At 46.0% G+C, this 21122-nt stretch overlaps 1 protein-coding gene across 6 annotated transcripts in view; it reads left to right on the top strand.

Moving 5' to 3' along the window:
- The window catches only part of RB1CC1 (RB1 inducible coiled-coil 1), a 152233-nt gene that overhangs the window by 28498 nt on the left and 102613 nt on the right, over positions 1-21122 (top strand). For 3 of the 6 annotated variants that reach the window (XM_090039959.1, XM_090039957.1, XM_090039956.1), the window contains exons 2-5: positions 6610-6726; positions 14851-14993; positions 19123-19249; positions 19544-19714. In XM_090039959.1, the coding sequence (XP_089896085.1) occupies positions 14923-14993; positions 19123-19249; positions 19544-19714 (369 nt within the window). In that variant the 5' untranslated portion in view covers positions 6610-6726; positions 14851-14922. Of the gene's footprint in view, positions 1-6609; positions 6727-14850; positions 14994-15429; positions 15584-19122; positions 19250-19543; positions 19715-21122 lie in introns of those variants that run through there. The other 3 variants (XM_090039960.1, XM_090039961.1, XM_090039962.1) reach the window with 3 other exon arrangements.

Raw genomic sequence — 21122 nt, 5'->3', positions numbered from 1 at the left:
GGAAACTCATAGTCACTCCTAGTGCTTAAATGGCAGAGAACACCTTCTTCACTTTTTTGCATCTATACTTCAACAAAAAATTCTGGAATAGGACTAAAGTATCAACCATACCTTTCTTTCCAAGGGGTCACCCCAGGTCTCAATTGAGAAACTTTAAAAGAGTGATTGGAAACTCAAGGGGCGCTGAGGTAAAACATGTTGGGATTCTGAAATTTCTAACTAAAGGTAAGCTTCAAACTATTTAGAAGATTACACACCTGCCAATTAGTTTTAAAGTTGACCATGCCAATATTTCCTGTTTCCAGAGAAGATTATCTTCTTACTTAGTAAACCTCCAAAGCCTTAGTTAAATGGAAAAAAGTTGAAACTAAGCAACAATGCCATTAAAGTTTAGTAGTAGTGTGGCATGTACTTTTTATTTATTTTTGTTGATTTATGCTTATGCTAAGAATGCAATTCTGATTTAATAATTCTTGCATAGTGTTACGTTGACTGGAATATGTTAATAGAAAATTGAAATGTGTACACGTAAGAGAAGTTTACCTTTAAATATCATAGCACATAGAAAATTAACATTTCTACTTTCAAGGGATATTAGCAGTTTAATTTTGGTCTTTGATATATTATTAGAGGACCTAAAAGTAAAAGACTCCTTAGAAATCCAAAACAGACGGTTGTATTACAGCATTCCTCCTACCACATTGAAAATTAAAGTTTTGGTGCTCCAGAGCATCTATCTGAAGGTGCTCTAATTGACTTGCTACAATAAGAAAAGCTAAAAATAAAGCACAAATATGCAAACTAGACTTTTGAATTTTCACTTTAATAAATCAGATTGCTGACAGTGTAACAAGAGTTTTTGTCAGATTTTGACTGATATAATTCACTCTAATGTTTTAGCTCTTAGTTTAGAGGAAAGGAAGAGCTGCATGTGCCTAAGCCATGGCAAGTCTGTTAAATACAGACTTTTATGAAAGTCAGCAGGGATTCAAAGACTGTATTTTGAAGTCTGCATATGCCTTCTAAGAGGTTTTCTCTAAGAAACTGAAACTTGAACTTCTTTTTTCCTGTATAAATAAACATTTATTTATAAATAAATTAGCCTCTTTGCTGCATGCATAGCACAGGCACCCTAGCTACCTCAGGGCGGGGGGGAAGTGGAAGCTGGGATGAGAAGGGAGGCTTGGAGACCCTAGCAGCTGCATCAACAGCCATGAGTGCAGCAGAGCAGGAGCTCTTGGTCACGTGTTAGCCCCTTGTTCGGTGCTAGTTGAGCAGTCCCGCCTTACTTCTCTCTGTCCGTAAAAATGGGACTTCAATTATTTGGATTCAGTGGACAATGTTGACTTCCAAAATTGCTAAATAAAATAAACTTTAAAAATATTTACTAAGGAAATATAGAAATGAATCTTATTAAATAGTTTTATCCAAAATGACCTGAGTTTTGCAGCATTGCTGTTGGATATAAAATATTATTTCTACAATTGAAAATATTTTTGGAAGCCAAGCAGATGTAGTAATTGAACTTCTACTGTGAGCTAGAGTAAAAGAAAAAACTTTTAATCTCTCTCACAAAACATAAGTGATATTTTTGTTTATATATTTCTTGTTGTATTTTACTGGAATTGTGTTTTTTAACCCTTGTTATTTCATTCAGCTTTTCATTTTCTTTATAGCAAGTACAGTTCAAATTGATTGGGTTATTGGTTACAATTGGTCTGTACTATCTGAATGCTAACTTTCATTCTGAAGATGTTTTAAGCTATAGTACCAGATGCAATCAAAAGCCATTATCATATATAAACTAACAGACTTCATTATCTTAGTTGCACTCTTAATTTGAGTTGCACATTTTAAGTAATTGACTATATAGCTAGTAGCTTTTTATTACATATAAATGCATAACAACAGAAGTTTGCCCTTGTTTTTTGCAGTGTATTAATGTCTAAACTATTTTTTAAAAACAACCTTTGGAATCACTTTGTTGGTAAGGGATTTTTCAGAGCTGTAGAAGTATCATAATGAACCTGAAAAGAAGAACAATTACTTCCTAATTTTATGGGTGTTAGCATTAAAACTAGATAGAAAGTAGGGATCGACCAAAAAAGATATTCTTGTCCGGTACCAGTAACTGATTATTAACCAACCATGTCAGCTGATGCCAATTCAATAACCGATTTAACTGTAATTCACATGCTGCCCCCATGTTTCCCCTAGGTGGCTTATGCAGTGGTGGGGAGACACCTCCCCCATGCCCTCTGGACAAGCCTCCCATGGCTCTGTTCTCCGAGCTCTGGGCCCCATGCACTGTTGGTTGAGCAGCATCCCCCAGCTCTTGCCCCATTCCTATCCTCACCATGGGGGGGGCCTCCATCTACCCCTTCCCCTCCATTGATTTACCTGCAGGGAGCTGCTGTCCACACTGCCCAGCTTTATTCTTGGCCAAATGCATGCATGTGGCCCTGCACGTGCACACAGTGCCCCCTGCGTCTTGCTCCTTAAGCAGAACCCCTTCCAGGCTAGAATGCTGCCGGCCTGCAAGGGGAAACCTGCTGTTTCCTGAGGGAGCCCAGGAATGGTGGAGAGGGAAGCCAGGTGTCCAGGGCCTTGGCCAGAAGGCATAACTATGGCTAAATTATTATTGGCTACAACAGCCACAAAAAGCTGCTAATGTCATTTTCTGCCTTGTCAGCGTACCTCTAATATAAACTTTTTTTTAAGTCTGTTTTGTGCTAAAGATACTGTGATTTGGTAATTTTAAGGTTTGAATAAAGGGAACAGCCTGGCATGCTACACTGAGATGTTTTAGCTGGCCTAAATGGTTTCTTCAAAGTTCTGTGCTAGTTAATGGACAGATCCTGTTTTTCACCTTTTGCAGAGTGAATCAAGAGTGAGAATAACTTATTTGTTCCTATTCTCATGTCAGGATTTTTTTCTGCTTTTATTAGAGCTGTTTAGCAGAAGCAACATGTCTCTAACTTTTTAGTATGGCTTTCTTCAGCTCTTCATCTGTTTTGATATTTGTAGAACTGACTGGTGATAGGAGCATCTCACTAAAAAGGCTGCAGATACACAGTTCGCAGTAGCTTATAAGAGCCTGTGTTGGACTTCCTTGTAATCTTGAAGGGATTTTTTTTTTCCCCCCTTGCCTTGGCTCAGGTGTCATGGTATGCTGATATCTGGCAGAAAATTTTTCAAAGTAGCTGAGCATGCCTGTAGACTATGATGGAGCATCCACTGAAAGATAACCTTTTAAGAAAGATACAGGGTTCTCAGCTACACTTAAATATGGCAGAAGGTCATTTCCAGACATTTTCCTTTCTGTATCTGTGAATCCCCGCTCTCTCTTCCCCTGCACCCCTGCCCCGCCCCTTCCTGTACCCCCCCCCCCCCCCGACTCCTTTTTTTTGCTCCTGGCCACACAAGTATGTTTTTATGCTTAGTAGCTGTCTTGGTCTGAGACAAAAAGACATACAAAAAACTAGAACTCTTGGTTCCAAAATGATACCTTTTATTAGACCAACTGGAAAATGGCAAGAAAATAGTCCTTTTCTGCAAGCTTTCGGGATCAAAGTTCCTTTGGGAGGCTCTGGGAAAAGTGTAGATGTTTCTGAAACACGGATTTTAGCCGATTTTGAATTTTAAACTTCATTGCAGAACAACAAGGTTTTGTTTTTTTTGGGGGGGGAGGGTTTTTTTACCTCCCTGGCTGTCATCGGACACCTCCAGGGAAGGAATTCTATCTGATCAGCGCATCAAAGAGCTGCTCAATGCATCTCACAAAGACATGTTCATGGACCCAGAGGGACAGCCTTCCATCTTCAGCTCCCTCTGTGCAAAAATGAAGTTTATTTCCTACCTATGGGTACTTTTTACTATCTTGTACCAGCTACACTTTTCCCAGAGCCTGACAAAGAGACTTTGCAGAAAAGGACAGTTTTTTCTTGCCTTTTTCCAGTTGGTCTAATAAAAGATATCATTTTGGAACCAGGAGTTCTAGTTTTTTGTGTCTTTTTATGCTTAGGGATAAGAAGTAACATCATAGCTCAAATTATACCTTTTAAGGTTCACTTTAAGTAATTGTCATACCCTAGGCCCTTTATTTCCACTCCCCAGAAAGTTAACAGCATCTCTCTGTCCATTTGTAAATTGCTCAGCTGGAGGTAGTTGCATTTTTCTTGAGTTAAAAGTTTATCTGAAATTTTATTCCATCCCCTTTAACTGGACTGCATTAGAAGGAATGGGGCTTAAATAACTGAATGTGCTTTTAGGTATAACCTAATTAAATGATAAAATCCCTGCTGACTGCAGAGTCACTCAGGTTGCTTAAGTGTAACTTCTGGCAGTTCTGGCCATAAGATGCATGGTTTTTTAGCTCCTCAAATATTTTTATTTTAATTTAATGAAATGGTTGTGTTGTCCAGGGGGTCAACTTTATCTGGAAGTTTGTGAATCCTTTAATCCATATGTCTAAGACAGAAGTAATTGATGGTCCTTTCACTTGCATCTGGTTCATATCAATTGCAACCAGCTCTTCAGGACTGGATGTTTTGTGATGCCCTCTTCCACTCCCTCCTAGTAATCAAAGCACACTTTGCCACTCTGGTATCCAGAAAAATGTTCTACTATACAAGGGCATGCCGCTCTGGGACTGGCTGCTGCTCTCCCCCTTCCCCCCGCCCTCCCGGATGCAGAGGTGGAAGCTTGCATGCAGCAGTTGCTGCCACCATTCACCACCCCGTGTTGCTGCTTCACATGTGGCTGCTGCTCCGGGACCAGCCACTTCTACCACCCTCCACCCCTATGCTCCATGACCGGGTACTGTGCTGGTTTAAAAAATGCAACATCTTCAAAGTTGCAGCAAGTGCTCAGTCCAGACCACACCAGATTTATGAGGTTATACTGGACTTTGAAAACTTAGGACAGCAACAGGAGATAGTGTGCAGTGGACCAAGTGAAGAATCTAATGCCACTCACCCTACACAGAAATGTCTGACCTGCAGTAACATCTGTCTATCCTGGATGGGCCTCATCAGCCATCTTTGGACACATGGATAAAACAGTCCTAGAAGATAGTCATCCTCAACTGTGGGGGAGTGCCGAAGACCAACTTATGGCTGTCTTTCACTGCTCATATGTCACTAGCCAATTAAAAAAATGTTATATTGTGATATTACGTTGGTGGTTGGTGTTATTAACAAAAGCAAGTTGTCAGTATGATAGAAAGAACTATTTAAATTATAATTAAGTGAAAGCCTATTGTAAATATGGGAAATGCAACATCCTTCTTGCCCCTTTCAAAATAACACATGCTTTATAACAGGGAAGGCAACCAGTGGCACACTTGCTGGACCAGGGCACTCAAGGCATTTTGCTTGGCACGCATGCCTTGGGGGTGGATTGTGGGGGAGCTACAAGGGGCCCAATCTTTGCTGTGGAAGCCCCAGCCCATTCCCCACCATCTGCCTTAAGGTGTACATGCACCCACTGCCAGCAATGAGCCAAGGTGGGCTCTGCAGACCCTGGTGCAGCTGCTTGCAGCCTGCCTGCTGTAGGTAGCCTGGGTTCTGGGATGGGTAGCAAGGGCCATGCCCAGAGCCCAGGCTGGTTTTAGCAGGCAGGTGCAAGGCAGTAAGCAACTGCATTTGTGTCTGCAAAGCCCAAGGCTGGCTTGTTGCTGGTGGTGGGTACATGCGCACTTCTGGGTGGATGGCTGAAAAAGGGCCAGGGATGTGCTGCCACAACAAGGATCAGGCCCCTTGTGGCTTCCCCACCATCCACCCCTAACATGCCAACATCTTACAAGTTGAGGTTATGAGTGTTTTTTGTATTGTGCCCCAAAACACTGCTGACCCCTGCTTTATATTGTCTGTCTGTCTGGTTCAAAGATGTAGTTTTTTCAGTTGCACTTGTAGTGCACCAGCAGTCCTAGTTATCTTACTTGTTCTGATTTTTTTTCATGTTGTGCATTTCCTTTGTGTCCCTGTCCCCCCTACTTTAAAGTATTTTTTTAAAGTCCGTTTGTGTTTAGCAATCAGTTTAACATCTTTATCCCTTCATAGTGCTCATTCTAAATTTAGGATAATCATGAAGTAAAACTTTATGCTGTTAAAATCTGTATAAAACAAACAAACAAAAAAACTCCCAAAGCATGTTATGTTTTATATTTAAAAAGTAATGACTAGTTCTTAGGTTTAAAGTCTTTTAGCGTACTTGTGTTTTATTTTTGAAAAAATGTCTATAAGCATCTCTTCTAAGAGATCCACACTATAATTTAGTGGCAGTGGTTTTTTCCCCACCATTCGTTTCAGTAGATCAGCCTTGCGTGCAGCTAGGAAGACTGCTTTTGTTTTTACAGCATTTGGCTCTTTTCCTTTTATCCTTTGCAGAGTAATACTTTTTTACTGTACATACTGAAATAAAAAAAACAAATTCAGTTCCAACATAATGTATATTTCCACTCTAAACTTGCTAGACAGTATTTTCAGCTAGAATACCTATTAATGCTAAAATTTAAAATGAATAAATAGTACATTACTTTGCTTTTGTGAGGTGCAGCGTTCAAACCATTAGATGTTCATGATTATTCTTTGTATCTTTTGTTTGCAGGTCTTTAAGCTCACTTGGAACAGCCATGTCACTTCGTTGCCAAAACCATATGAAGCAAATGTGCACCTTCATCCTGCTGTACTTAAAGAAGGTGGTAGCTCCGTACAGTGCCTGAAGGTAATTTTTCTGTTTAATTTGGCAGCTTTTTCTAAGTTATCTATATTTCAGTGTATTTTTGAGCTTGATCTTAGGGGGTGGGGGAAAAGTCTTTCCTCATTTGGGGAAATGAAAGAATGCTATCTGAAGGTGAAAATCAACTTGCTATAGAGGGGGAGCATAAAGTCTTTAACCTAGTTACCCAGTAAGTACTGCTTTAAATCTAAAAAATAGAGCTTATGGCAGAGGTTGGCAACCCCTGGCACGTGTGCTGAGTATGGCACGTGAAGCTGTTTTCCTTGGTCTGTGTTGGGGCCGGGCCAGGGAGGCAACAGCTGTTTGCAGCCTCCTGGCTGCAGCCGGCCCAGGTTCTGGGTAGCTGCTGATAGCCACGGAGCCTGGGCTGCTCCTAGCAGCCAGCTGGGAGGATAGCAGCGCTGCTGCAAGTAGCCTGGGCTCTATGGCTATCAGCAGCTACTCAGAACCTGGGGCGGCTGCATCTGGGAGGCTGCAAACAGCTGCTGCCTCACAGACCTGGCCCCGGGCTCCAGGGAAGCAGCAGATACTGGCGATGTTCCCTACTGTGTTGCCCTTGCTGCTACAACTGCAGAGCAGCATGTGGAACCCAGTGGGGGTACAGAAAGCTGCCTACCGCTCTGAGCTCCCCACTTGCCTGGCCACAGTTCCCCTGCAGGTGGGGACAGCAGCGAGGGGCACAATGCTGTGTGCTGCCTACACCGCTCCTGTGTGACCCGGGCAGCACGGAGCATGCAGTAGCAGGCAGCTTCCATGTGCAGCCCCTCTGTGTGCTGCTGCTCTGGATCACACACACTGCACTCCGGAGGGCAACAGGTCCAGGATTGTTTAAATCTGTATTTTGTCTAAATAATGATTGTCTTAATTAAAACAACTTATGGTAATAATTTTTTATGAACACTGGTTTACAATTATCTTCTTTCTGAAGAGTAGAAATTTATAAGAGTTCTTGCCAGTCCAGTGTTCTGTCATTTGTCTCTTTGCAGCACTTTTTGTTGCGAGCTGTAGGTCTTCTACATGTGCAAGTCACTGATAGTCAATGTAGATTTCATAGATTTCATAGACATTAGGGCTGGAAGGGACCTCGGGAGATCATCGGGTCCAGCCCCCTGCCCAAAGGGCAGGAAGTCAGCTCGGGTCATAGGATCCCAGCAAGATAAGCATCCAATTTACTCTTGAAGGTGTTCAGTGTAGGCGCTTGAACCACCTCTGCTGGCAGACTGTTCCAGACCTTGGGGGCTCGGACAGTAAAGAAATTCTTCCTTATGTCCAGCCTGAAACGGTCTTGCAGGAGTTTGTGACCGTTCGACCTCGTCATCCCATGGGGCACTCTGGTGAACAGATGTTCCCCCAGATCCTGGTGGGCACCCCTGATAAACTTGTAGGTGGCCATCAGATCACCCCTGAGCGTGTGCTTTTCCAGGCTAAAGAGTCCCATGGCGCTCAGCCTGTCATCGTAAGATCTGTTTTCCTGACCTCTGATCATGCGCGTGGCTCTCCTCTGGACTCTCTCAAGCTTCTCCACATCCTTTTTGAATTGTGGAGCCCAAAACTGGACGCAGTACTCCAGCTGCCGCCTCACTAAGGCCGAGTACAAGGGGAGAATGACGTCCCGGGATTTGCTCGAGAAGCATCTATGGATGCACGCCAGCATTTTGGTCGCTTTACTAGTCGCAGCATCGCATTGGAGGCTCATGTTCATCTTGTGGTCAATGATGACCCCCAAGTCTTTTTCTTCTGTAGTGCTAACCAACGTAGCACTGCCGAGCCTATAAGGGTGCTGCAGGTTTTTCCTCCCAAGGTGGAGAACCTTGCATTTTTCGGTGTTAAACACCATGAGGTTCTCGTCTGCCCATTTGCTGAGCTTGTCCAGGTCAGCCTGGATCACCCGCCTATCTTCTGGCGTGGATGCTTTGCCCCAAAGTTTGGTGTCATCGGCGAACTTGGCCAGTCCACTCCTGACTCCAGTGTCCACATCGTTAATGAAGATGTTGAACAGTATGGGTCCCAGGACAGAGCCTTGAGGGACCCCACTGGTCACAGGGCACCACGATGAGTGACTGCCATCAATCACAACCCTCTGGGTCCGACCACGAAGCCAATTTCCCAGCCAGCGGATTGTGGTGGAGCCAAGGCCACAACTGGGCAGTTTGGCCAAGAGGTGATCATGGGATACCAGATCAAAAGCTTTTTGAAGTCAAGATATATGACATCAATCACTTCTCCCTTGTCCAGGTGATAGATCACCTGGTCATAGAAGGAAATGAGATTGGTCAAACAAGACCTACCCGCAACAAACCCATGCTGGCTGTCCCTTAGAATGTTAGCCTGGGCCAGTCCCTCAAGGATGGCCTCCTTAATAAACTTTTCTAAGATCTTCCCCAGGATAGAAGTCAGGCTAATGGGCCTGTAGTTAGCCGGATCCACTCTCCTCCCTTTCTTGAAGATCGGCACCACATTGGCCTTCTTCCAGTCTTCGGGCACTACACCAGAGCACCAGGAGTTTTCAAAGATCCGTGCCAGGGGCTGGGCTATGACGCTCGCCAGCTCCTTGAGTACCCTGGGGTGCAGATTGTCAGGGCCAGCTGACTTGAAGGTATCCAGCTTCTCAAGGTGTTCCTTCACGAGGTCAGCATTGATGGAGGGTAGGGGATCCCCCTCACCCAGATTTCCCTATCCCATAGCAGGCATGGGCATCCCGTGTGACTGATGAAAGACTGACGCAAAGTACCTATTTAATAGGTTGGCTTTTTCCTGGGCGTCAGTTGTGAGTTGCCCCATCTGGTTTAGCAGGGGTCCAACATTGCCCTTGCTTTTCCTCCGGCTCCCCACATATCTGAAAAAGGACTTTTTGTTGTCCTTGATGCCTGAAGCTAGTTGGAGTTCAGTTGCAGCCTTGGCTTTCCTGGTTTGGTCCCTGCAGGACCGGACCAGCGCGGAGTAATCCTCCTTGGAGGTGAATCCCGTCCTCCATCCTTTGTAGGCTTTCCTTTTTAGCCACAGTAGGTCCGCTAGGTCTCTGGAGAGCCAGGGGGGCTGCTGTGCCTTCTTGCTGCCTTTCCTCCGTGTTGGAATAGATTTAGCTTGTGCACTGAGGATCGCTTCCTTGAGAAGCAACCACTCTTCTTGAACTCCCAACTCCCTGGGGTCATGGTCCCTGAGGGCCTGACTGACTAGCCTCTTGAGCTTGTCAAAGTCGGCTTTTCTGAAGTCAAGGACTTCTGTGTTGCTGACTGACTTGCCACCTTTATGGCGGATGGTGAAGGTGATCAGCTTGTGGTCGCTGTCACCCAACTTCCCATCAATCACTAGGTCGCCGATTAGGTCGTCCCCCGTAGCCAGTACCAGGTCAAGCAGCGCTTTGCCTCTCGTTGGCCCATAGACTTCTTGAGTCAGGTAGAGGTCATCCACGCACGAGAGAAAGCTTTGCACCTGCTCGGATTTAGCTGAGTGATCTTCCCACGAGATGTCCGGGTAATTGAAGTCACCCATGACAACCAAGGTCCTGGAGCAAGCGGCCTCAGTCAGTTCCCGGGCGAACTCCTGGTCAAGCTCAGGTCTTTTGAGTGGGAGGTCTGTAGTAGACTCCCACCGTTGTGTCCCCTGTGCCGAATTCCCCACAAATTTTTACCCAGAGGGTCTCTAGCTGTCCATGCCGGTCGCCAACATCAGCTTGCAGGGACATGTAGCTTTCCTTCACATAGAGAGCTACACCCTCGCCCCTTTTGTCAACACGATCCCTCCTGTACAGGGTATAGCCCTCTATACCCGTGGTCCAGTCAAGGGTGGAGTCCCACCAGGTCTCCGTTATCCCAATGACATCATATTTCTTTGCACTGAGCAGGAGGATGAGCTCGTCCTGCTTGTTGCCCAGGCTCCTGGCATTAGTGTACAGGCAGGCAAGTGTGCCCTTGGGGGCTCTTGCCTTGCCCACAGATTGTGCCAGGGCTGGGGCAGGAGTGGGCTCCCTTAAGTGTCCCTTTAAGTGCCTTGGTCCGCTGGCTTTGCAAGGGCCGTTCAGCGGGCCAGCAGTGGCAGTAGTCCCCCCATCCCTCAGCGGGCTTAGTTTAAAGCCCGGTGGAGCAGGTCAGCCAGCCTGGCTGAGAAGAGCCTCCTCCCCAGGGGAGAGAGGTGGAGGCCATCTCTTCCCAGCAGCTCGCTGCCTCTCTCTCTAAAGAGCGGGCTGTGGTCATGGAAGCCAAAGCCTTCCCGATAACACCAGCGCCGCAGTCTTTGGTTCACCGCATGGATCCTCCTCTCCCTCCTCAGCCCATAGCCCGAGACTGGGAGGATCGACGAAAACACCACCTGAGCTCCCAGACCCCTAAGCCCCGCTCCCAACTCCCTGTAGCGCCTCATGACCTGGCTGGGGGTGCTCCGAGCCGTGTCATTGGTGCCCACATGAATCAGGAGCATGGGGTAGTGGTCTGTAGGCCGGAGGAGCTGCGGGATCCTCTCCGCAATGTCTCGGATGCAGGCCTCCGGGAAGCAGCAGACTTCCTGGGCTAAGGGGTCGGGGCGGCAGATAGTATTCCAATGTAGCTACTATTGCAATAAATTTGGTGAAATTGAGGAGAGATTTTGGCTCAATGCATACAAAATCAGACCTAGACAGGCTACAAGGGTGGGCAGATGTGAATAGGATGGGATTCAACACAGACAAGTGCAAGGTGATGCACCTGGGGAGGAACAACTGGCACCATATCTACAGGTTGGGGAACTCCCCTCTTGTCAGCACGGAGGCGGAAAAGGATCTTGGAGTCATAATTGACTCCAAGATGAACATGGGCCAGCAGTGTGGGGAGGCAGTCAGGAAGGCCAACCGTACCTTGTCATGCATCCACAGATGCATCTCAAGCAGGTCCAAAGAGGTGATCCTCCCTCTGTATGCGGCACTGGTCAGGCCGCAGCTGGACTACTGCGTCCAGTTCTGGGCACCGCACTTCAAGAGGGATGTGGACAGCATGGAGAGGGTCCAGAGGAGGGCCACTCGCATGATCAGGGGACAGCAGGGCAGGCCCTATGAGGAGAGGCTATGGGACCTGAACCTGTTCAGCCTCCAGAAGAGAAGGCTGGGGGCGGGATCTAGTGGCCTGTTATAAACTAGTTGGGGGGGGGATCAGCAGGCATTGGGGGAGTCACTATTCCCCTGTGCACTGCCAGGAGTGACCAGGAATAACGGTCACAAGCTGGCAGAGGGCAGGTTTAGGCTAGATATCTGGAAGCGCTACTTCACGGTCAGGGCAGCTAGGATCTGGAACCAACTTCCAAGAGAAGTGGTGCTGGCTCCTACCCTGGGGGTTTTTTAGAGGAGGTTGGATGAACATCTTGCTGGGGTCATTTGACCCCAGTATTCTTTCCTGCCATGGCAGGGGGTCAGACTAGATGATCTGTTCGGGTCCCTTCCGACCCTAGAAACTATGAAACTAGCTTTCAGTTTAAAAACAATGTCTGAAGTTCTGAAACCTGTAGGTAGAAAATAGAGATCGGTAGAAGCTTAGAATTCCTTCTAATTGGGAGTGCACAGACAGATTTTTGCAGCCAATACCAATAACCATTTTTTATGAAGGCGCATCGGCCGATATTGATCCAATTTCCAATACCAGCCTGGCAGCGTGGAGAGAGCTGCCTCCAACTGGTAAGTCTGGTGTGGTGGAAGGGGAGGGGAAGCGGGGTATACAGATCAAGGCCTCCACTGAGAAGGTGGTGTGGGGCTGGGGCAGGAGCTGTCCAAGTGGGGTGGGTGCAGGATGGAGTGGCAGCTTATCTGGGGTGCATGGAGATGGCAATGGTGGGGTGGTAAATGGGTCCTGCTGCATGCACTCCACCAGAAGGTGCTGGTCCAGTGCTTGTCTGGTAGCTCCTGCTGCTCATGTGACAGGGCATAGGGGGTGGGGGGGTGTGCACCCCCAGATATGTGTGGGCAGGCTGAGGCCGTGGCTGTACCAGGCTCTTACTGGAGGGGTGGGGCTGCGCTGAGAGGGGCCTATGGTGAATTTGTGGTGGCAGCCGCCCCCCTCCCCTCTCAATCCCCTCCCAGTGCAGCGCCGCCTTGCTATGAAGAGCTTGGCACAGCCCTGACCCCAGCCTGTCCCACGCAGATCCAGGGACACACACCCAACCCCACTGCCCTCCCAGACGAGCAATGGGAGCTGCTGAATGAGAAGGCATGTGCTGGATGAGGCCCCAGACCAGCGGCTCCTGGCAGAGCAGCCCCTCCCCCTTCCCTTCCCCCCTGCTCAGGACCTTGTTGGGCAGCCCCAGCCCACACCTCCCCGCCCCCACAAGGGCCTTGATCTGCGCCCCCACACTCCTTCCCTACCCTTCCACCACACCAGACTTACCAGCTGGAGGCAGCTCTCCACGCTGCCGGACTCTGCTCCTCGCCACCTGTGCTGTGGCAGAGCGCATGTGTGCGCTGTTTATCAGCCAAATTATCGGCCTGCTATGGCTGTTTTCCAAGATACTACATTTTCTTTATAATGGTGCTGATCCAATATCAGACCAGTGTATCGGTGCACCTCTATTAATGTACTTCAAAGGGATTGGTAGGGGGCGTACCTCCAGAATTTTTGAAGGGGAGTATTTTCTGAACTTTTCAAGGGACAGTCTTTTTTGGTTGCCATTTTTTCTTTATCCTTTACTGCTTGCCAGTTGATGTCCTTTACTACCTTTTTTATTTGAATCTACCACCTGCTTATTTTTAGTTTTTTTTTTCTTTTTTTTCTTTTTACCAAGGAAAATGTATACTAAAAATATTTAAACTTTTGTTTTGAAGCTCATAACAGATGTATTAGTGGTTATTCCCAGTTTTCTTCTCATGGAGAGTTATTTGTCCGGCATCGTCCAGCAAGGCAGTGACGAATGCTAAATTTTGAGCCCAGGTCTCCTGAGTCTCAGCCCAGTGTCCTTTCTACCTGATCACAATTCATTGTGGAATATTATGGAGTACAGTGTGCCCTTGACTTGTATTGAAGTGCACCTAGAGAGACTTGAGAGAGTTAAGAAATATGGAATTAAAAATTAACCAGGCCTTTTCTATTTTTGTGCTTCCATCTCTACTGGTGGGAAATTATGAATTTTGGTAGTTATTGATAGACAAGGCTCTTTAATAAAAAGCCATATCAGGACTTGTAGAACACTAGCAAAGGCCTTATGCAGTGACAGATCTAGCGAGGACAACATCTGATGAGAAAAGTCCTTAGATCTTAGTTACGGCATACAGTTTATTGAACATAGAAGTACTAGTTCATAATGCATGTGGAATAGTACGTTGATGCCTTTTGGCTCCAATTTTTTTTTTTTTTTTTTTTTATTTCTTCCCCCCTTTCACATCTAGGGGGGTGGGGTAGGGAGGCCCACCCACAGACACCCCACCATCAGCCATTTGTCTTTGGGTAGGAGAGTAAACACGATCAGACCTTGAAGTGAGAAGTTAGAGACCTGTTTCTATTTTGAGCTGCATTTAGTCATCCAAAGTTTAGACAAGGAGGTGGAGATGCCACCAGAGATTGGCAAGCAAAGTGTGAAAATTTAACAGTCTAGGAGAAGAGCGGAGTTTTTTTATGAAGAAAAAAGATGCCAGTTGTATGAGAATATGCTGGAAGGGAGATGTAGAAGGAAGTTGCAAGCATTTGTCTGCTAATGCACTATAAGCCTACTCCCAAACAAGACTGGGAACTGTAGTCCTAATTTTAAACTAGATTTTTGGATCAAATTAATTCCAATAGCCAAAAGTTGGAATAAGTTAAGATCCAGATCTGTTCTTTACTAAAGAATGTATGTGCTTAAAGTATCTTGTAGATGATCCAAAACGGAACAAAGCCCTAAGCCCTTAAGGGCTTAATGCATGTCCCTCGAAAAATAGACACTGTGTTACATATTGGTGTATCTCACTAGGTAGTGGGGCTGTTTGGCACCAGTTTTGCCGTACTGCAAGGGTAGGGAGTGGAATAACCGACTTGGAGCGCTTTTGGTACATTGTCAAGTAGGTTTCCTAGATCTAAAGAGTTGGTCTTTGTGTGGTAACTACTCTTTCCCTAAAAAGGCACAATTTCTATAAATAATGTAGTGGGCATGTATAGAACTAATACTTGGATATCTTTTCAGCTTCTGAATGGTACTTGCAAAGGGGAACGTGTAAACTCCAAGAAGCTTAAAAAAAAAAAAAAAAAAATCACCATGAAGCTATATGTATTTCTTGTCAACACTGGAACAACCCTTACATTTGACACCGAACTTGCTGTACAGAAGTAAGAAACTTTTTTTTCTCCTCTTAAAAAAAACATGTATGTGTATGCTTGACAGATTATACTCCTTTTCTTTTTGAGGTAAGCAACTCTGTATCTCCCTCTAGCACTCATGCATACAAAACTGAGTTTTCTTTGACTAGCAAAATCTATATGCACTATTTACGTGGCTGTGGGTGTGCCTCTGCTCTATATTGAGAACATAAGTAGTGGAGTGGCTGTGATCTTTCTCAGTTACTTCTTATTGACCATGGTTGCAAGAACTTATCATTAGTATGCGGTTTGGTTTCAAAATAAAACTGAAAATCTGCAGGCTTCAATCCCTACCCATCTTGCAGTAAACTAATATCCATTAAAATGGGTATAGTTGGTGCCTTTTCTGTGTGGGAGAAACCCACATTCTGAGTGGCTGTGCTGTATTTTTATCTTTTTCCATGAGCACTTGCAAGTTATGAGATGCAAAGATGAAGCTCCATATCCTCGAAATCTGTGAACATCTTATTGTACTGAGAGAGATCCTTGCTCATAAGGAGAATTTCACATTCTCTGGTGTCCCACTGAGGAGGCAGTCGGCTTCTGAAATCACAGTGCAGGCAAGTAAGACCTGTTACAGACACTGGAATGAGTGCTAGCACTGGGATTGAAGCCAAACTTGGCCTGGAATCTAATGCAAATGTTGTATTTAAGTGTTTGTAGGGTCTGCTCAGCACTGAGGCAGGTGAGATGTCCTTCAGTAAGTGCAAGCACAGCAAAATGCCTGGGGATAAGGCCTCCCAAGTGCTGCAGATTATTAAAATGGACAAATGTAACAAATTGGTAATGAAGTATACTTCACTGCAGTATCCGACTTCCAAAGCCATTTCTAATGATGGTGTCGTCTGCCTTAAACAAGAAAGGTGCAGGATCCAAGACATCACCAGCACCAGTACAGATGCTAATACTATAACAGTGCCTTATTTGTCAACACTTCAGTTGGAAGTATATCTTTTACCATCACCAGAGAATGTACTTTCCCTGTCATTCAATAAGAAAATCTTCCTATCCAAGTTCTACAGGTGGATCATTTGAGACCCATGGGTTGCTTCTACTATCCCAACTGTTGGCTTGTCAGGATTAGCTTTAGTCCAGTCGGCATTATGAGAGTTGCCTATATATAAGCCCTGGTTTAAATCACAGACCCAGCTCATGGTGCAGCATCTCCTTTAATCTTGGAGTGTTCCCCTCCTTCCCCACCCCACCGTGTGCCCCCCCTGCTGCTGATTGGTGGAGGGGCCCCATCATCCCTGCTACTTGCTCCTGACGGCTGGGAGGCTAAAACCACAATTTTAAATATGCCACAGTTTTTGCCTCCTGCTGCTTGCTTCTGACCAGATGGAGGTAAAAATGGTGGCGTGTTTAAAACTGTGTTTTTTGCCTCCCAGCCATTAGAAGTGAGTGACAACCAGGTAGGGGCATGGTGGGGGCTGCTAGTTGGGTCCACGATTTTAAACCAAGCCTTACCTCGATCCTGGGTAAGCTTTTTGAGAGAATTATCTTGGTGCATGTCCACGAGGGGCCAGTGGGGGAGGTTATGCTTGGGGGCAACCAACATGGGTTCATTAGAGGCAGGTCCTGTCAGACCAACCTGGTGGCCTTCTATGACCACGTCACAAAATCCTTAGATGCAGGGGTAGCAGTGGACGTAGTCTTTCTGGACTTTCGGAAGGCCTTCGAAACCGTGTCTCACCCCATTCTCATTAAAAAACTAGGGGACTGTGGTGTCAACAACTACACAGTCAAATGGGTCGCCAACTGGCTGGAGGGCTAGACCCAGAGAATGGTGGTGGATGTGGGCAGTAGGGTCCCCCAGGGCTCGGTCCTCAGGCCCGCACTATACAGCATCTTTGTCGGTGACTTGGACGAGGGGTAAAAAGCACCCTGTTGAAATTTGCCGATGTCATTAAGATGTGCGGAGTTGTGGGTACGTTAGAAGGGAGGAATAGGCTGCCATCGGACCCAGGCAGGTTACAGGGTGGGTGGATGAGAACAGGATGGGTTTCAACACTGACAAGTGCAAGATGATGCACCTGGGGAGGAAGAACCTGCAGCATACCTACAGGCTGGGGAACTCCCTTCTTGTCACTGCAGAGGCAGAAAAAGATCTTGGAATCACTACTGATGCCAAGATGAACATGGGTCGGCAGTGTGGGGATGCAGTCAGGAAGGCCAGCTATACCTTGCCATGTATCCACAGATGCATCACGAGCAGGTCCAAGGAGGTGATCCTCCCCCTCTGTGCGACACTGGTCAGGCCGCAGCTGGAGTACTGCATCCAGTTCTGGGCACTGCACTTCAGGAGGAATGTGGACAACATGGAGAGGGTCCAGAGGAGGGCCACTCGTGTGATCAGGGGGCAGCAGAGCAGTCCCTACAAGGAGAGGCTAAGGGACCTGAACCTGTTCAGCCTTCACAAGAGAAGGCTATGGGCCTAGTGGCCTGTTACAAAGTAGTCAGAGGGGACCAGCAGGCACTAGGGGAGTCCCTGTTCCCCTGAGCACTACCAGGAGTGACTAGAAATAATGGTCACAAGCTGGCAGAGGGTAGATTCAGACTGGACATCAGGAGGCGCTACGTTATGGTCAGGGTGGCTAGGATCTGGAACCAACTTCCAAGCGAAGTGGTGCTGGCTTCTACCCTGGAGGTCTTTAAGAGGAGGCTAGACGAACACTTTGCTGGGGTTGTTTGACCCCAGTACTTTTTCCTGCCATGGCAGGAGGTCGGACTTGATGATCCGCTCAGGTCCCTTCTGACCCTACCAACTGTGAAACTCTGTAATTCCACCATCCATGGGCCTGTTTGGGGATATAGGTACAAAAAGCAGGCATCCATCAGAGAGGATGTCCCCCTTTTCAGTACCTTCTAATCAGGCCACTGATGCCAGTATGTCAAGAGTAGGTTGTGTAAGTGAGACTGATACAGGTGCATATGTGTCTGGATCTTACAGACCACTCATCCACAGTGCATGCATGTATGCTATTGCTTGCCAGACATCACCTGCTTTTCTGTTGTTGATTAGGTCAGAGTCCTTCACTGATGCATATACTTATCCTTATGTGATTTCTGGCCCTGACCAAAACGGTTAGTCAGGTAAAATCTGGTCTTATGCACACTTGCAGTAGGATCGATGCTGACATCTTGCACTAAAGTTTTTGCAGGGTGAGTGACAGGTGTTTACCTTTTAACCAAGCAACATTTGTGATGCCCCAGCCTCAACCTGACTGCCCTACTCTGCTGTGCTGCTGCACTGCCCCCTGAGGCAGATGTGGAATGTGGAAGCTGAAGGAGACTGGGGAGCCGGAGCAGTAGAGGGGGTCGATCAGGGTTCTGGAGGCTGAAATACAATTCCTTGTGGGCCACCACTTGGGCAGCCCTAGTCTAAGAGGTGATGGTGCCTAAAAAGGAAAAATGGAAACTAGAAGGAAGTTGTCATGGTGAGCGATAACACGAAGATGAGGGCACCAGGGATTTTGATAGGGGAGGAAGCAACTGGAATGATGTACAAAAATAACCAAAGGCTGCTATGGCAGGATAACTTGGAATAGTGCCTGAGTTAGCTTGATGGATCAGAAGGGAGTATTGGAATTAAATATCAGATTTGTGATGTTTGCTAGCATTTACTGCTACAGAACAGACCAGTCAATACTTGTTAAATGAAATTGTCTGCCCAGTTTACGCATAGCACAAAATAGATGAATACATCTAACAAAATACTAACAAAATATTGAAACAATGGAAAATCGAAATCGGGAGTAAATCAGTTGGTGGCATATTCAAAGAAAGTAATGTAACTTGTATGGTAACTGCCAGAAATGTAGGCTATGATGTAATACAGGGTTCTAGCATTACAATTGGAGAGGCATTGTATATCTTATTATAAACCAATACTTTAGTCATACGGTTTGAAATTGGTGTCCAGAATACAGTGGATTGCAGCATTTACACCTAGCATTTGAATGTTATTCAGAATAACTAAGATATTTTGCTTATGCTTCTTAAAATTAAATTAGTTGTACTGTTTGAAGTTTTGAGAAATTCACTTATCTGAAAGACCATTGCGCTAAAATGCTGTTGCCCTTTTTTCCTTTCTTTTTAGTGTGTCCGACCTTAAACATGCAATCCAAACAAAATACAAGATTGCTATTCAGCACCAGGTACTGGTTGTCAATGGAGGGGAATGTATGGCACCAGACAGAAGAGTCTGTAGTTACAGTGCTGGAACAGTAAGTTCATTTACCCTTAGTCTTGCCTTCATAGTTCATTCTGTAAAGATAAGAACTTTTCAGATACTTAAATGTTTCTTTCCCCTTTTTATGAAGAGACTTGTGTATTGTATTTTCTTTTCTGGGTTTCTTACATTGCTAGACTAATGCCTTTTCATACAGTACTTGTGTCTGCAGTTTTCTGTGCACTACTTCATAAGCTGCATCATTGTTAAATTTTTGGAATAGGTAGGGACTATATAACATGTTGTATTTACTCACAGTCTTGTGTTGGGATTTTATATTTTAATACAGGACACGAATCCAATTTTTCTATTCAACAAAGAGATGATCTTATGTGAACGTCCACCTGCTATTCCCAAAACTACATTTTCAGCAGAGAATGAAATGGAATTAAAAGTTGAAGAATCTCTTATGATGCCTGCAGTTTTTCACACAGTAGCATCACGGACACAGCTTGCTGTGGTAAGTAACATTTGAACCGTTTAGAATTTAGTGGCTTTTTAAACCTAACTTGAACAAAATAACTCCGCATACCACTTCCATAAGATCTACGGTCTATCTAATATAAATAATGATTCAAAAAGCTGAAAATACTTTTAATCAATATTGGTATTTTTCTAGTTTCTTTTCTGTTTTGGGATGTGTGGAAATGTTTCATAGCTGTTAGGGTCGGAAGGGACCTCAACAGATCATTGAGTCCGACCCCCTGCCCTGGGCAGGAAAGAGCGCTGGGGTCATATGACTTCAGCCAGGTATTTGTCCAGTCTCCTCTTAAAGACCCCCGAGGTAGGGGAAAGCACCACCTCCCTTGGAAGCCCATTCCAGATTCGGGCAACCGTTACCCTAAAGAAGTTCTTCCTGATGTCCAACCTAAATCTGCCCTCTGTCAGTTTGTGGCCGTTGTTCCTGGTTATTCCAAGGGCTGTCCTGGTAAACAGAGCACCTCCTATTTTTTGCTGCCCCTCTCCCCTGATGAATTTGTAAACAGCCACAAGATTTCTCCTCAGCGTTTTTGTGGAGGTTGAAGAGATCCGGGTCCCTCAGTCTCTCCTTTTAGGCCCTTACCTGCAGGCCCCTAACCATAAGTGGCCCTCCTTTAGACCCTCTCAAGATTATCAGCATCCCTTTTGAAGTGCAGTGCCCAGAACTGGACACAGTACTCCAACTGCAGCCTGACTAATACCACATAGAAGGGAAGTATCACCTTCCTGAACCTGTTTGCGATGCGTGATACGGTGTGGTTACGCACCTCTTAATGCATGATAGTGTGGTTAGCTTCACTGATTACTTCCTCACATTGATGGCTCATATTCATCTTGGAGTTAACTATGACTCAGGGATGTGGTTACGCTAGAAGGGAGGAATAGGTTGCAATCAAACTTAGACAGGTTTCAGGGGTGGGTGGATGAGAATAGATGGGATTCAACACTGGCAAATGCAAGGTTATGTGCCTGGGGAGGAACAACCAGCACCATACCTACAGGCTGGGGAACTACCTGCTCATCAGTACAGAGGCAGAAAAGGATCTTGGAGTCGTCATTGAGGCCAAGATGAACATGAGCTGGCAGCGTGGGGATGCAGTTAGGAAGGCCAGCCACACCTTGTCATGCATCTACAGATACATCTCAAGCAGATCCAAGGAGGTGATCCTCCGCCTCTGTGTGGCACTGGTCAGGCCACAGCTGGAGTACTGCATCCAGTTCTGGGCGCCGCACTTCAAGAGGGATGTGGACAACATGGAGAGGGTCCAGAGGAGGGCCACTCGCATGTTCGGGGGCAGCAGAGCAGGCCCTTCGAGGAGGGGCTACGGGACCTGAACTTGTTCAGCTTCCACAAGAGAAGGCTGAGGGGGGATCTAGTGGGCTGTTAC

This window comes from Crocodylus siamensis, chromosome 3, assembly GCF_052110815.1.
Source record: "Crocodylus siamensis isolate JL-2025a chromosome 3, ASM5211081v1, whole genome shotgun sequence".
Taxonomy (NCBI): Eukaryota; Metazoa; Chordata; order Crocodylia; family Crocodylidae; genus Crocodylus; species Crocodylus siamensis.
The sequence above is the reverse complement of the archived record's forward strand: the minus strand, read 5'-3'. Positions and strand labels throughout refer to the sequence as shown.